Below are 17605 nucleotides of genomic sequence, written 5' to 3' on the forward strand. Positions count from 1 at the left end.
AGCCATGTCTTTAGCTGCACGAATAATCGCCATTGTTCATTATCAGACTATAGTATTCATTATCGACCATATGACACTGCATGGCAGGAACACACTATGCACTATCCTATTGTAATCTAAGAACAATGAAGACCCTTCATATGCGTTTGAAGGTGTCAATCTTTTGTGTCTTTGCCCTTCATTTAGTTTCCATTGCGATGGTTGGGCCTAACATACAACCCTAAGGTTTTCAAAATCATGCCATTAACACACAATTCTGACCTCCTCCAGGAGGTCATCTCCCTTGCAAGCCAAAATAAAGCACCTTTTTAAAATAGATTTTCCAAATTTTGTCAAATCATAAGACCTTTCTAAGAAACCAATTTTATAGTATGTACAAGTGCCACAAATTTTAATCTGCCACAAAGATATCTTAAATACTGAAATGTATTATTGCAAACTGAAATGTATTATTGCAAATTTAAACAACTAATTTCTTGTTCTGGAATCACCTATAAGGGACGGTGAGTGTGCAGACCCTCTTCTGTAGGTCGGATCAATGGCTGCTGCTATGTTTGTAGGGGACATAGAATTCGGAGAGCCTCTGTAACCATGTGGCTCTTCTTCCTCCTCAGCTGGATACTGGTAGCCAGCTTGCAACCTAGAGGAAAAAAAAAAAAAATTGTCTTTTGGCACAACCTATCTCGAGCACAGCCTGACAAGTACGTGTTTTTCAGAAAATACAGAACTTAAAATTAAACACATACATTCTATTTTCACATGTTTTTAATACACAAGTAGGTTCATCACCAAAGGCATGTTAATCTATACCATCAATCAATAGCATACTGTCAACAAAATCGCCTAGGTCAAGTGAGGTCTAACTGAACAAAAACTGAACAAGAATTTTGTTATTTCAACACAATGGCAATACAGAACACACACAATGTTCAACAATGAAGTACTGTAAGCAGAAACTGAGCAAACCAAAAAGCTGAAATCAAAAACTTTTCCAGTGGCCGTTGTCAATGGAATCCATGTTATGTAATATATACTCTGGACGATGTTGTGAGCTGTTAATGAAACTGAGTTGTCCGTCTATTTCAGGACACTGGCAGAATTTGTAAATTATAAATTAGGATGGAAAATAGTCTTGGTGAAAATCGGAATGGTCAGTAAGAAGAAAACTATTAGTGTCAACCTGTATTCTCATGTTTAATTCTATTTGATGTAAATAAAATAGAAAGAAACTTCCATATGAGAAAATATATTAAAAACAAAGATTCCAAGACTTACCAAGCGGGAAAGCGCCGGTAGAAAGGCACAATAAATAAAACACACACAAACAATCACACAAAATATCTAGCTTTCGCAACCGACGGTTGCTTCTTCAGGAAAGAGGGAAGGAGAGGTAAAGACGAAAGGAGATTCCTTCTATCTCCCCCCCCCCCCTCCCTTAAAACCCACATCCTTTCATCTTTCCCTCTCCTTCCCTCTTTCCTGATGAAGAAACCGTTTGTTGGGAAAGCTTGAATTGTGTGTGTATGTCTGTGTGTATCAACATGCCAGCGCTTTCGTTTGGTATGTTACATCATCTTTGTTTTTAGATATAATTTTCCCCACGTGCAATGTTTCCCTCTATTATATTCATATCATTAATTTGAACAACAATTATGTTTGTTATTGTCACTGTTGCATTTCCAAATATTTTCTGTCATCTTTCTCTTTTTGTTTGTGCAAGTAGTTTCACTTACACACACACACACACACACACACACACACACACACACACACACACAATAATACGTAACTTACTTCCAAAAAATCCACCGTTCCCAGTTCACAAACAGTTCCTTTCACCTATTAAACAACAATTTCAGCTAGTTCTAATAACTTTCGCTATATTTCCATTTCCATTTATTCCACATCACCGATCATTTTTTAGCTGCTCCCACAGGTTTTAACATTATTTCTTTGTCAGACAATTGTTAGCCTCATTTTCATAATCTGCCACCACAAAACCACTCCTTTTAATATATTTACACACAGTTTTTTTTCGCAATTTTCCTAAATTTCTCCACCCTTTAATGTGTTTTGGCGGCAACACAACCACCTAACCTTTGTGCACATCGTTGTTTACCAACCCAAGTTCACCACAGGATCAACATAGCTCAGCTTTAACAAACACCTTTTCAACTTTTTTCACACCAGATCTCCAGTTGCTTTCTAGTTCTTCATCTCTCCCCATATAATTTTATTTTCATTTTTATTTAAGCCTCATGTTACACTTTACACCTAATGCTATGTCACCCTTGCAGCATTCACACAACAGCCCCAATAAGTTTTATTTATATTCCCTTCACTAACATACTTTCGTCCTAGCCATATTACGCTCCCATAGTTTATTTACTCAGGCTTGTCTGACATTTGGCATCACCCCCAAAGGCATCACACAAAGTTCCCATCTCTGGCTGTAACCCTTCTTTCCGTTAGTCCCTATACCAGTTCCAAACTGAACAATTCATTGCCCTCAGCCACCTAATCCTTCACCTACACATCAACTAAGCCAATGAACACACCCGTCAACTCCTATCCTTAATAAAAGTCCTCACTCTTTCCTCTCCCACATCCACACCGGCTGTTCAGAGCACCCTCGTACAGGCCAACCGCAAATTACAACAGCATGCCACCCTCCACCTCAAAATAACTACCCAATCACCTGGTTTCCTATCTCCAGAAAGGCAACTCACTCGCCCTCCACAACCTTTCCAGCAAACCTCAACCTCCTCTCATTGCACATAGACCCAGTCTCTCCCATCTACTCAATCTCCCACTTCCAGCTCCACTCCCCCCAAAACCTCAAAATTCTAAACAATCTAGAACCACATCACTGTAATTCAGTAGTTAATCTTTCCTCCAAACCTCTCTTTAAATCCGAAACCTCTGTCCCATCCAAAGGCCTCACCTTCAGCCCCACTCCCGGATTCAACCAAGCAGCCCTCGTCAAAGATTTACTGTCCTATACTCATACTCTCTGCTACCACCCATTCCATATCAAACGGTCCCTTCCCTCCAGTCCAGAATCCCTGAACAATTACACCAACAACCTGAAAACAGCTTTCGCATCACGCAACTACCCTCCTAATCTGGTACAGAAGCAAACAACCAGAGCCACTTCCTCATCCCCTCAAACCCAGAACCTCTCACAGAAGAACCCCAAAAGTGTCCCACTTGCGACAGGATACTTTCCGGGACTGAATCAGACTGAATGTGGCTCTCCAGCAGGGATATGACTTCTTCAAATCGTGCCCTGAAATGAGATCTATCCTTCACCGAATCCTCCCCACTCCAAGAGTGTCTTTCCGCCATCCTCCTAACCTTGGTAACCTTTTAGTTCATCCCTATGAAATCCCCAAACCACCTTCCAGGAGAGGCGCTGCAGGCAATGTGCTATTAGCAAAGGCACTTGCAGGATTCGTCTGCTACTGCAGCCCGTTAGTGCCAAATTTCATTCTCAGCCCCACATTGATTTCCGCAGTTATATCACACAGTGTTGCTTACCTGTTAGCACAGACACCTCTACACAAACATTGTTGATGCCTGTCATTGAGTGAATGACCTCTGCCACTGAATTGGCTGTGGCGAAAGGTAATGCCAAAAATTTGGTATTTCGACACTGACGATCTCTGAATACTGAATTCCCATCAATTTCCAAAATGTAGCATCCCATGCATCTAACTCCAACTACACGTTGTTCAAAAAGTTTCTCCGCAGAGCTGTATGATTGTTATCCACTTGTGCCTGCCTGGGTTATTTCCCTTCAAGTGGACTCTCCCAACATTCCACTGTTTCGTTTATTTCAGCCAGCATCAGTAGTGAGTGAGTGAGTGAGTGGGAGTGGGGAGTGAGTGAGTGAGTGAGTGAGTGAGTGAGTGAGTGAGTGAGTGAGTGAGTGAGTGAGTGAGTGAGTGAGTGAGTGAGTGAGTGAGTGAGTGAGTGAGTGAGTGAGTGAGTGAGTGAGTGAGTGAGTGAGTGAGTGAGTGAGTGAGTGAGTGAGTGAGTGAGTGAGTGACGTGAATATTTAAGTTTAGCTCCTTTGTTTGTTTAGTCTTTGTCACTGTTAAAATGTTTAAACTGAGATTTAAGGCAAAAATCATTTGAAATGTTTAATTTATGCTGTATATCATTTATTTTTACCCTCAGTTACATATTGTTTAGGTGCTTCTTGTTTATTTTATTGCACTAAACAAAGCCTGCAGCATTTTACTATTTATCACACAGAAGCAAATAATTGTGTGTGGTTCTTTTAAATAGTACACATAAATAGACGTCAGAGTTATGAATTTTACATTCTCAAAAATTTTACAATCTCTGTAGCAAATAAATTTCCAAATAAAACTAAACTCCAACATTTAAATTTGCACATAAAAATTCCAGCTGATAGGTACAAAAAGAAAGTCACTCAAATTTACATCCATTGCTGGGAACTACATTTTCTTATCACTACTCAGAACACATTTTATTTAAACAGACACTAAGAATTTCATTGAAGAAATGGACAGATCTCTATCACAACTTCCCTGCACTTCGTTGTTAGCAGTACTGTGATCATTGGTCAATATAACAGTCTATTTCTTTATCTATATCACTGACACTTCCTTCATAGACAGACTAACAATTTCATCAAACTCAGTAAAGTTAAAAGTAACACATTCATGCCAACACATTTTGAGCAATACTATGTGATCAAAAGTATCCAGACATCCCAAAATGTATGTTTATCATATCAGGTGCATTGTGCTGCCACCTATTGCCATGAGAGACCTGGACAATCATTAGACATCGTGAGAGCAGAATGGGGCCAGGTGATTCGGTTCACTAGCATCTTTTGTCTGTACACTAGATTTCCACATTCCTAAACATCCCTAGGTCCATTTTTTCTGATGTGATAGCGAAGTAGAAACCTGAAGGGACACGTATAGCATAAAAGCTAACAGGTCGATATTGTCTGTTGACTCACAGGAAACTGTCGATAGTTGAGGGGGGTCATTTTGTAATAGGCAGACATCTATTCAGACCATCACATAGGAATACCAAACTCCATCACAATGCACTGTAAGTACTATGACGGCTAGGTGGGACGTGATAAAACTGATTTCATGGTGGAGAGGCTACTGAGACACCACACATCCCATCAGTAAATGCCAAACAATGCCTCGCTTGATGGAATGAGTATAAATATTGGAGAACTGAATAGTTTGAAAATGTTGTGTGGAATGACTAATCACAGTATACAGTATGGCAATTCAATGGCAGGGTGTGGGTATGGTGAATGCCAAGCGAATGTCATCTGCCACCATGTGCAGTGCCAACAGTACAATTTGGAGGCCAGGGTGTTACGGTGTGGTAGAGTTTACATGGAGGTGTCTTGCACCTCTTGTTTTGCATGGCACTATCACAGCACAGGCCTGGTTTATTTATTTAAGCACCACCTCTCTTTCCACTGTTGAAGAGCAATTCTGGAATGGCGACTTCATCTTTCAACACAATCAAGCACCTGTTCATAATGCATGGCCACTGGCGGAGTAGTTACACAACAATAACATCCCTGTAATGGACTGTCCTGCATAGAGTCCTGACCTGAATCCAACAGAACACCTTTAGGATGTTTCGGAACACCAACTTCAGGCCAGGCCTTACCGACCGACATCGATACCTCTCCTCAGAGCAGCACTCTGAAGAACGGGCTGCCATTCCCCTACGAACCTTCCAACACCTGACTTAACGTATGCCTGAGAGACTGGGAGCTGTCATTAAGGTTAAGGGTGGGCAAACACCATATTGAATTCCAGCATTACCGATTGAGGGTGTCACGAACTTAAGACATTTACAGCCAGGTGTCTCGATACTTTCTATCATATGGCGTATTTGGAACCATACTAAAGGAAACAGATACGTAGTTCATGATGCTTGGTCTAGGTGACTTACACCTATTAAATTAAGTGTCAACAATAAACACAGCAGGCGATAATGCGACCGACAACAAAACATTTGTAGGCTTGGCAATTTACGGACAGTAGGGGAGGGGGGGTATAGAAGTATTCCATTGCAACTGTCCATTAAGAGCGAGTTGGAAAATTTTCACGTGATCCGAGAGACCACAACTATCAAGTTAAGGGTAAAATACTCAATGCGTATGTTCATGAGGCTAACTATGGTCCACACCGTAATTTCTTATCTGTTTATCTGTCACAGAGTAACATGTGACTTAACAGGATTTTCAAATGCTTGGCACACATGCGTCTCACTGCCCCTTCTCTTCTCCCATCTTCAACACCCCGGCCAATGAATGTTCTGATTGTCACTCCACTGTGCTGTACTTTATACTCTGTCATTAGGCAGCTGCAGCACGGCAGAATGAGTGACAGCTGGTGTGCAATGGAATTAGGAAGCTGCATATTCAGAAAGTCAAGTTGGAACCATCAAAATTATGGAACAAATTTTCGGCCAGGATAGATTTTGCACACATACTTTTTCCTCCTAAAATGACGTTTCGTTGACAATGCAATCTGCTGAGTCAGTGCAGACCAGTGGCAGCAATGCAGTCTTAGACAGAAATCTGACCATTCAGAGAGAGAGAGAGAGAGAGAGAGAGAGAGAGAGAGAGAGAGAGAGAGAGAGAGAGAGAGAGAGAGGGGGGGGGGGGCAGAAGACTATAGTGATGCTTATGTTGCAGACAGACCTGGCCAGCAGCAGATGTATAATGTAGAAGGCGATTATTTACTGGCGAACGGGAATTTTTTTAGGAATCATGAAAGCCATTATAAGGTTTTCCACTACACCTTGGGCAACACTGTTGCCAATTGCTCACATTTGTATGGTTATGTTTTACAGTATACCATCACATGTATTACATCTTACAACCTGACCAAAAGGGGTGCAATACCGGAATCATTTTATTTGGGACTGGTAAGTACAGGAATTGTCTATACGAGACAGATTCCAACTGAGCATACCCAGGTTAGCGCAATACCGCAGAAGTGCAAAGTTTACAAATTCGGCCACTGTTCACATACTACTGTGTAAGTTCTTCAGTTATCAAACACATTGCCAAAAGTACAAGACCAGTAACCGACTGGACACTACTGGAAACCGACATCCGAAACATGCACACATCTGAGTACCTGAAAGACAGCTCACCCCGAGTCTGAGCGTGTCCCGGGGTGCCTGTAGACTGGAGACACGTCTAGGTCCGTAGGACGGACGGCAGGCACCGGAGGCGGCGAAGGAGAAAGCGGGGTTGGCGGGGCGGGCAGGATCGCATCCGCCTCTGCGGCCAGCTGCTGTTGCCTCTTCAAGGCCGCACGTTGCCGAGCCCGCTCTTTTGCACGGCGGGCCTTCGCTCGCTCCTGTAAAATAGGAATAAGAGCATAAGAGTCTGAATCCTACAGTATTTTACCACATGTACAGAAGTTAAGTGCAACTCTATATTCGTTTACGGCAACTTCTTTTATGGAAAATTTAACTACTTTGTAAAAATTTGAATTTAGCAAAGGATTATCTTTTCTTACTTATCCCAACTGATCAGAATTCACTTTAGAAGAAAGGAGACATTATGCTTTGTATTTGGTTCCACCTTACATCGTATTTATCCTGAAAACTTATTTTGAGAGAAGCATTTGGAAATTGCTACTCTAAAAACGTTTCACATAATTTCCAAATTAAGGTGAATGAAAAAGTTATAGCACTCATTGTTAAAACTGAATTGACAGGTGAACCTGTTTTTAGAATGGCAGAACACACTGTAGAAACAAATGCTGAGGTGAGTAAGCACACACTAGCAGCCATCAGCTTGTCTAACAGACCATTAATTCCCCAAAGCAACTAAGTCCCAGATACGAGGCCATTTTGTTGTATACCTAAATAATTACAGGGGCAACCTGAAGTTCAACAACATACTTCTGTGGTTCATCTTTGAATTTTATATTTTATGGTTTTCATATGCTCATTGGTTTACTTACTTGACTGAAAGACAGCATTTTTTACACTCCTTTAGAGAGTTATTTTTACCATATTCTGACTAATCAAAGTTAGAAATAGTTTTATTGATATGAAGTGTTTGCCTAAAAACTTCCCAGTCCTATTGCAAAAACATAAGCCATTTATTTTTGTCTACATTGTAATAATGTAAGGAGAAATTACATTGAGAATGGTCAGTGGTTTCCATTGTGTGTTTGCTAAAGCAGTCTTCTGTAGTGTCACTATTCTTCCACCAACCACCACCACCACATAGTAAACAGGCAGTCAATTAGCATTGCACATATGCTCTAGTAAATATTTGCGGTGTTTTCTTAAATTGATTAATGAAACTGAACATATATATATTTTTTTGTCAAATGCCATGGAAAGTCACTAGCCTAGTGTTTATCTGCATTTTAGTGCAAGCCTCACCCTTCTCATTCTCAATGCAGCAGCCAGTACTTTCTTTGAATTTCTGCAATGGTTGCACTTGGAAAATTCCTAAATCTCCAGCCCCATAACTTTAAGCATTTTGTGTCTCTCTCTTTGAAGTACTGACAAACCTGTGGAACTTGCTCTAATTTCAGCAGCAATAGTTTAATTTGCAAATATAAAACAATCTTACATTTCCTGAATGGTACTTTTGAAAAACATCTTTCAGTTGATAAATACAGTCAGTGGCAAGAAAATCAGACCACAAACGATAAGTACCAAGGTTCCGTCCTCAGTCTCTTCAAACAATTTGGCAAGCTCTTCCATTCGATGACACTGGATGCAACTTTCCCTCACCAGCCTATGCCTGTCACGTTTCCATCTCTGCATAGATATTACAACTACTCAGACCTGTTACCTATAACCAATTTTTCCTCTCAGTTTTTAACCCCATCCCTGAACTCACACCTACATTTTAACCATTTCTCTCTGTCTTTGAGGAATTATGGTTGGTTGGTGTGTGGGATTGAAGGGACCAGATTGCTGCTACAGTCATCGGTCCCGGAGGGAACATAAAATATCACTTTTCAGTTCAGTCTAGCACTGATTACCTCATACTTCCAAGACATACTATAAAACAACAAGAGCATTTAATAGTATCTGTTGTCTGAAGCTTAACATGACTGCAGTATCCTCTATTCTTTGACATTGTTAACACATCACAGTACTTCCATAGCTCTATTACCTGCTGACTCCACCAAAATTTATTCTCCTACTGGCTGCATGTAGTTGGAAGTGGGTCATTCTGCATTTGTTTCTGAGTGTTCACTGTGATAATCTGATCATTTTTGCCCTCATTTACTACTAATACTATGTGATCAGGCCCAGTGGACCGCACGCACCTACAAGTTTCCTCCTCCATTGTGTTCTGTCCATTGCTGCTATCTGCCATCCGTCCACATCTATTGACACTTTGATTAAATCTTCATGGAGTCCATGCCTCCAACACTTCTTGCGTCTCCCTGGCGGTCTCTTCCCTGTAGGTGTGAAATCCAGGAGTGTCCTCGGCCATCTCTGATCCTCCATCCGGGCCACACGGCCGGCCCACTGCAATTGTTCAGCTTTGACAGCTCCTGCTATGTTGGGCTGCTGGTATAGTTCCTAAAGCTCTTGGTTGTATCTGATCCTCCATTCCCCTGTATCTGCATCCAGAACCGGACCAAAGATCTTCCGAAGCACTTTCCTATCAAAAACAAGGAGCTTATGGAAGTCATGTTTCCAGATACTCCACATCTCACAGCCATATAAAACAACAGGCTGGATCAGGGTTTTGTACAGTCGAATCTTGAACTGTCTGGAGAGAGATTTGGACCGAAGCAGTTGTGCTAGGCTGTGGTAAGATCAGTTTCCTGCTTGTATTCTGGCATTTATCTCTGCTTCACATGACGAGTTCTCAGTCAAAAGTGCCCCTAGGTATTTGAATTCCTGCACACACTTGTAGGAATGGTCCCCAACCTGCAGTGATTGTAGTTGATCAGCAGTCTGACAAATATCCACGCATCATAACGAGGTACTCTGTCTTGGCTCTTGTTTATGTTTAGCCCAAATTTGCTGGCAGCCTCCTTTAGTGCTTTGGTCATTTGCTCCAACTCCTCTTCCGACCTAGAGAGTCAACAGATGTCGTCTGCATAGGCTAAGTATGCCAGTCTCTTTCCTTCGATTTCAATCCCTTCGTTCTCGTGGAAGGTCTCTAGAGGACAAAGTTGAACAGGGTAGGGGACAACCCATATTCTTGCCCGAGTCCTGTCACAATTTCAAATTCCTCAGTTACACGATTTCCCATCTTCACCTTTTCGTGTGTTTCATTCAGACATATCATTATCAGATTGATGAGTTTCTCTGCTATGCCAAACTCCCTTAAAGAGCTGAGCAGGCTCTTGCGATGTATGCAATCTTACGCCTTCTTAAAATCAACGAATAAAATATACAAATCTTTACCATATTCACCCAGTTTCACAGTGAGCCGCCGGAGACTGAAGATGTGATTTACTGTTGACCGTCCTGGCCGGAAACCTCCCCGGTACTCCCCAATCACAGATTCTGACACTGGCTGAAATTTATGTATGAGGCAACTGGACAGGATCTTATAGCAGACGTTAAGCAGGGTGATCCCTCAATAGTTGTCACATTTCAGTTTGTCACCCTTCTTATGTATTGGACAAATCAGAGCTGTTTTCCATTCTCCGGGAAGTTGTTCTTTGGTCCATATTGCCTGTATCAGTCCGTGTATTTTTTCTGCGAGTTTCTCTCCTCCAGCCTGTATTCCATCTTCACCTGGACTCTTATTCTGTTTAAGGTGTCTGATTCTGGTTTTTATCTCATCCAGGGTAGGTGGGGGATAGTCTGCATTGGCTGTAATTGGGTACTGGAAATCAAACTGCAGTTGAGGTTCATCACAATTTAGCAGCTGTCGGAAGTACTCTTCATCTCTCAGCTATGTCCCTATCGTTCGTCAGGATCTTATCATGGCAATCTTTGACAAATTTCTGCTTGGCTTGGTGACCTTTGCAGAGCTACTTCACCCTCAAACATTTCCCTCGTCTTTTGTCCTCTGAAGTCTGTTTCTGCTTCAGTGATGATACTCCTTATGTATTTCCTCTTTGCTCTTCTCAGAATTTCTTGTGTAGTCTTTCAGACATCTCCTCAAATTTTGCTTCGGCCTGTGCCAGATTTGTCCCCTTCAGCCATTTGTTCCTGGCTTCCTTTCTCCTTTCCAGGGCATCTGTACATTCCTTTCCGAACCAGATCATCTTGCCCACTGGGTTTCCCATGAGTTTCCTTTGCTGTATCCTAACTGAGCTCTGGATGTTTCCCCACATTAGTTCGAGGTCCTGATTCGCGTCCACTTCACTGAGCACTTCAAAGCAGTAACTAAGTTGCAACTGGTATCTGGTCTTCGTTGCCTCATCTTTCAGTTTCTCCACATGCTACCTTTCCACTCTAACTTAGGCCCCGTTCTTCCTTTACACTGTGTGTATAAATGGCCTCTGACCAGGAAATGATCACTCCACCTTCGGCACCCCGCACTGTCTTAACGTTTAACATCAATCTCTTGGCTCTGACATCAACAGAACATGGTCTATTTGATTTACAGTTCTCCCATCTGGTGATACCCAGGTTCCTTTACGTATGTTTTTCCACTGGAAGTTTGTGCTGGAGATGAACAACCCTGATGTAGCGAAGCTGATGAACCTAGCTCCATTGTCATTGCTTAGGTCGTGTAGACTGTGCCTAGCTGTTGTGTCTTGGAATATCTGTTCTTTCCCAACCTTGGCATTCGTATCACCAAGGAGGATCCTCAGGTGTCCATTTGGTATAGCGTCCATCACTGCCTCTAGCTGTGCATAGAACTCTTCTTTCACTTCACAGTCACTCTTCTCCGTGGGAGCATGACAGTTCACAAAAGTTGCCTTAAGATGCTTTACTTCCAGTGTTAGAACAGATATTCTTGGGTTGACGAACGAATTCTGAAACACTAGTGGCCAACGTCTTACTTAGTGCCCCCATATAGTGGTACATATTTGTGTTAACAGTTGTTTCAAACCACGAAATATTGGCTTCACAAGCTGTGACAGTTACGAATACAGTGATCCAGGTACTGTCCTATGTTTTTGATTTCAGTCTTTGATCACAATATAAAATCCTCCGACAATTACCAGTTTCAGTCAGTAATGACATCTTCAGATCTACAATATAAAAAATACAACTAGTGGGCAGTCAGTCTCTCTCTCTCTCTCTCTCTCTCTCTCTCTCTCAAAACAAAGTATTTCCTACCACAATACACTGATGCAAACCGGGAATGTACAGATAAAATAAGGTGAAGGTGCCTAAGCTACACCATATTGTAATGTGATAAATCCGTAATGGCATTGTCAAAACAAGCACACGCAGCAAAGCATTTTCACATTGTCGTTTTCAGTCCAGAGACTGGTTTGATGCAACTCTCCACGCTACTCTATCCTGTGTGCAAGCTTCTTCATCTCCCAGTACCTACCGCAGCCTACATCCTTCTGAATCTGTTTAGTGTGTTCATCTCTTTGTCTCCCTCTACGATTTTTGCCCTCCAATACTAAATTGGTGATTCCTTCATGGCTCAGAACATGTCCTACCAACCGATCCCTTTTTGTAATCAAGTTATGCCACAAACTCCTCCCCAATTCCATTCAATACCTCATTAGTTATGTGATCTACCCATCTAATCTTAAGCATTCTTCTGTAGCACCACATTTCGAAAGCTTTTCTTTTCTTGTCTAAACTATTTATCGCCCATGTTTCACTTCCATACATGGCTACACTCAATACAAATACTTTCAGAAATGACTTCGTGACACTTAAATATATACTCGATGTTAACAAAATTCTCTTTTTCAGAAACGCTTTCCTTGCCATTGCCAGTCTACATTTTATATCCTCTACTTCGACCATCATCAGTTATTTTGCTCCCCATATAGCAGAACTCCTTTAACACTTTAAGTGTTATTTCCTAATCTAATTCCAGCAGCATCACCCAATTTAATTTGACTACATTCCATTATCCTCATTTTGCTTTTGTTGATGTTCGTCTTATATCCTCCTTTCAACACACTGTCCATACCGTTCAGCTTCTCTTCCAGGTCCTTTGTTGTCTCACAATGTCATTGGCAAACCTCGAAGTTTTTATTTCTTCTCCATGGATTTTAATACCTGCTCACAACTTTTGTTTCCTTTACTGGTTGCTCAATACACACATTGAATAGCATCGGGGACAGGCTACAACCCTGTCTCACTACCTTCCCAACCACTGCTTCCCTTTCATACCCCCGACTGTTAGAACTGCCATCAGTTTTCTGTACAGATTGTAAATAGCCTTTCACTCCCTGTATTTTACCCCTGCCACCTTCAAAATTTAAAAGAGTATTCCAGTCAACATTGTCAAAAGCTTACTCTAAGTCTACAAATGCTAGAAACGTAGGTTTGCCGATCCTTAATCTATTTTCTAAGATAAGTTGTAGGGTCAGATTGCCTCACGTGTTCCACATTTCTGCAGAATCCAAACTGCTCTTCCCCAGGTCAGTTTCTACCAGTTTTTCCATTCGTCTGTAAAGAATTCAGGTTAGTATTTTGCAACTGTGGGTTATTAAATCGATAGTTCGGTAATTTTCACACCTGTCAATACCTGCTTTCTTTGGGATTGGAATTATTATATACTTCTTTAACTCTGAGGGTATTTCGCCTGTCTCTGTCAGGGATGGCTCTCCCAAGGCAGTCAGTAGTTGTAATGGAATGTTGTCTTCTCCTGGGGCCTTGTCACAGTTTGACAAAATACTTTACTTTGGAAAGTCTACAGCTTCAGAAGTTTCGTACTTTTAAGTCCCGCAATGACTATTACTTTATGTTCTTGGCAAGGAAGTTTCAAGATCACGAGATATCCGAGTTACTTTAAGAGTATTTTCCCTCGATTATTGGTACACTAGATGATGAAAATTGAGATTCTGAAATAATACTTATTCCTGAAGAATTAAGTCTAGAATTGATTGACTAAACTATGAATGATACCAAGTAGTGTATCAACCAACGAACTATTTCTATTTACTTTCCAGCATCTCAAGAAATTCAATTTGAAACCAGCTGAGACAAACATTTTTAAACTCTCTTCAGAACAAAAACGGATTTTAAGTAATAATGTAAGGTGTTTTTGTGTATCAATGAGAATATTTTCATCAGTAAGTCTCATGAAATAAGGTTTTGTCACTGACTATACCATTATGGTTTGTCAGAACTGTGAAGTACTTTTCTGAAAGGTCCACAGAAATGTATTTTCTAGTTTTCTTCTTAGTACAAGAATTTCAAACCTACGAGTACTCAAGAAACTGAGAATAGCCAAGGAACAAAGTATCAGGTCGTAACAGATTAAAGAGACGGTGTGGAGCAAGTACCAGAAACACATGTACGACAGTTGCCACTCACCCTCTCCTGCAGAAGGCGTGCCAGCTCCCTGTCCTGGGCTTCAATTGCCATCAAGCGATCGCGGTCCAGATCCGACAGGTGTCTCCTCGGGTCCGCCTCGGCAGCTTCCCGCTCCTGCAGCATGCGCGCCAGCTCCTACAATGCCACCGTGCCAAAATTAGAAACTGATGACCATTAGCTCATTACGGCTAATCTTTTACCTGCGATCTGCAGCAAAGCAAAGCGTCGGTTGACGAGTGTCACTCTAGTCACGACATTCATTTAATAAGCGTGACCAAGAGTGCACCCGTCCACCGCCACCCGCACATGGGATTCCGCACGGTCACTCCGCACAGCCACTCTGCACATTACAGATACCGCCACTGGCGAGGTATGTTTTCGACGATCGGAAAGAAAGTGACAACAAATAAGGGTTCATTTATCAGTAGCACGCAGGGCGACAAAACTGTTTTCTCAAAATTCTGAGCTCATGTGAGAGCCTTTTACTACAAAGCAGAATAGAGAGCAGGATAAAGAACTTACAGCATCTTTCTCTTCTTGTATCCTCCGTGCCTCTTCCTCGTCCAGAGCATCTGTATCTCCCAGTTCTTCATCCTCCACATAATCTTCAATTGCATCGACATCCGCTAAGTTCTCAGTGCTGCGGGGCAGACCCTTGGGACTACGAGGCATAGGATTTTCTGCACGGCCAGCACCTTGGATCCTCAGAACCCTGTCAATGTTAGTATTCATTTTAATGGCAAGAGTGACTTAATGAGTACTAGCAAGAGCCTCCAAACAGAGAAACAGAAAGCTCAGAACACAATGAAGCCTGAGAGAAATTTTGATGAGAAAATGCCTGTGATTACCAATGTCTATGACTAATGGGAACCTGGGACACTTAAAATGTGGATTGACAATTTTCTCTGAACAGCTTCTCTTTTTAACCATATTTGTCTGTTCTTAAGGTGACTTGGCCAGGCAGTGACAAAACTAATTGTTGTAAGTGCATACAATTTCTTGTCGGATTGTCATTTCTTAGCATTTTAATTCTTTTCATTGTCACCAACTGCACTATTTACTTCTAAATTTCTAGCAGAGGTCACATTCAACGTCGCAATCGGATTAGCTTCTATAAAACAGCCCCCCCCCCCCCCTCTCTCTCTCTCTCTCTCTCTCTCTCTCTCTCTCTCTCTCTCTCTCTCTGCCCCTCTCAAATTTAATAGTTGTCTCAATATGTTTAACATTTAACACAGTTTGTGACTTAATGAGCAGCACATTGCAGCAATTTAAATTTTTTCAGTAATTATAGAAAGTATTTAATATATATTTTGTTACTCCTGGAAGTCATAGGCAACCTTCAAATGGGATCATGCACTATGAACCAAATAGCCAGTGTGCTGAAGTACGTTGATAGTAATGGATTTTATGTTATCAAATTTAACTGCTGGCTGTGTTTTGGATCTTTCTGCATGTCTCGATATCATGAGACGCAGCAGGTTAGCTAACCAACCCTAACACCTAAAAACAGCATTTATTTAGGGTTTTAAGAACTTTATGAACACCACTATTATTCTCATAAATAAAAACAGATTCTTTGTAGCAGTTTTTTTTAAATGCAAACTGCCTGATCAGAAATCAGCCTACCCAGATAAAGGAGAAAAATAGTTTGTCACAAAGCCATGAGAAATGAAGAGCATACAGGATAAAGGAAATACAATACTTACTGCCTTCTAAATGTATTTGCTGGTCTTTTCTGAATTTTCTCAGGCAAATGTGATACTTCAGTATATTTTTGGTACTTTTGTCTTGATAAAAGGCAGAAATTTAAAAGTAAAGGAGACAACTTTACCAAATAATGTAAGCTCTTGGTGTGCTTATCTACCACTCAATACATCCATTTGTGAATTGTCTCCTTTATTCCTAGTATTTTTTATACTTTTCCTATCCCAATTCCATGCAGCACTAGAAAAATCTCTCGCTACGAGTCTGCTTCCGCTACTTATGAACATCACTGCTATGGCATTCCAACTATATTTGAAGATGTGCTGTCCTTTACACAAGTTTCACTATTCAGTACTGGGTTGAGTGGCAATATTAAGACTACATATTATGTACCTCAAATGACAGCTGACTTTCCCCATAGGAAAATAAACTTCTTCCAAGGTGAAAATACACTTTTTCCATAAGTGACAGTGTACTTTCCCTCAGAGCTGTAAAAATATCAGTCCTTTGAATGGTGATTTTATACACCAATGAAGAACTTCCTGACACTCAGGAAACTAAACTCAGCAGTGTAGGGGAGTGGGAGGGCTGAGTTTTGGAAAGGTCTCTGACGTGCAGCAACACTTACGCTTATTTTCGTATTGTGATACACTGCATATTTTCGTATTACGAAATTTCATCAAACACAGTACATTTGTTTCTAAAGCACTGAAATATGAGATATGAGATTACAACGTGCTTTTGTAAGCCAATCATAGCTTGTTTCTTGTGATCTCACTGGCCAATGAAAGCAGATATTCAGACTACAGGGCACTTTAGTCAGCCAATAGCAACAACAATTAAGTAGCAAGATCACACAAATAGGAATAGTTAATGGTTTAAATTAATGTACATATGTTATCTACAAGAAAAGCTAAGCTTTCACATGTTACAGACGAGCCAGTTAAATTTTAAAGTATGACAATGTCTGGTTTTCTGGGCTCGAAATTATTTTAAGCGACTGGTCCTCAAAGTGTTAAAAGTTTTAAATAAGAGTCAAATGCTCTGATTTAAAAAATTCATTGCAGATTCTATCAAACATTCTCACACACAACAGTTCATCTAGCATAAAAGAAGATTTCCTATGCAAACATTTTTCAAACAACCATTCACAATACTTTCCCACGACCTCTTACACGTGGGTTCGTTTCAGCAGCTGCCAGAGAGCGGCATAAAACAGGCGTTACTGCACATGGGCAGTGACAATGATATAGAAACTGCTATGTTTATACAGTTTAGCATTGAGTGATCTTTTTCTTGACGCGAAAGAAATGACAGAAGATACCCCATTTTTGTGAACTATACCAAAACGAATAAGTCAGCTTAAAGGACACATTCATAAGTCTAAATTCACAACGAAGTAGGCCCCCACATGATATTTAGCTTCTCAGTGCGCTTTTCGGGATGCAAATTTTCTTTGAGTACC

General features: G+C 41.0%; 1 protein-coding gene across 4 annotated transcripts in view; it reads right to left on the reverse strand.

Annotated features, from left to right (window-relative positions):
• The window catches only part of LOC126295106 (coiled-coil domain-containing protein 50), a 156053-nt gene that overhangs the window by 3820 nt on the left and 134628 nt on the right, over window positions 1-17605 (reverse strand). For 3 of the 4 annotated variants that reach the window (XM_049987363.1, XM_049987362.1, XM_049987360.1), the window contains 4 exons: window positions 14959-15148; window positions 14437-14571; window positions 7180-7388; window positions 492-640 (listed from right to left, as the gene is read on the reverse strand). In XM_049987363.1, coding sequence (XP_049843320.1) covers window positions 492-640; window positions 7180-7388; window positions 14437-14571; window positions 14959-15148 — 683 coding nt within the window. Of the gene's footprint in view, window positions 1-491; window positions 641-7163; window positions 7389-14436; window positions 14572-14958; window positions 15149-17605 lie in introns of those variants that run through there. The other variant, XM_049987361.1, reaches the window with a different exon arrangement.

Source organism: Schistocerca gregaria, chromosome 11, assembly GCF_023897955.1.
Source record: "Schistocerca gregaria isolate iqSchGreg1 chromosome 11, iqSchGreg1.2, whole genome shotgun sequence".
In the NCBI taxonomy this organism is placed as follows: Eukaryota; Metazoa; Arthropoda; class Insecta; order Orthoptera; family Acrididae; genus Schistocerca; species Schistocerca gregaria.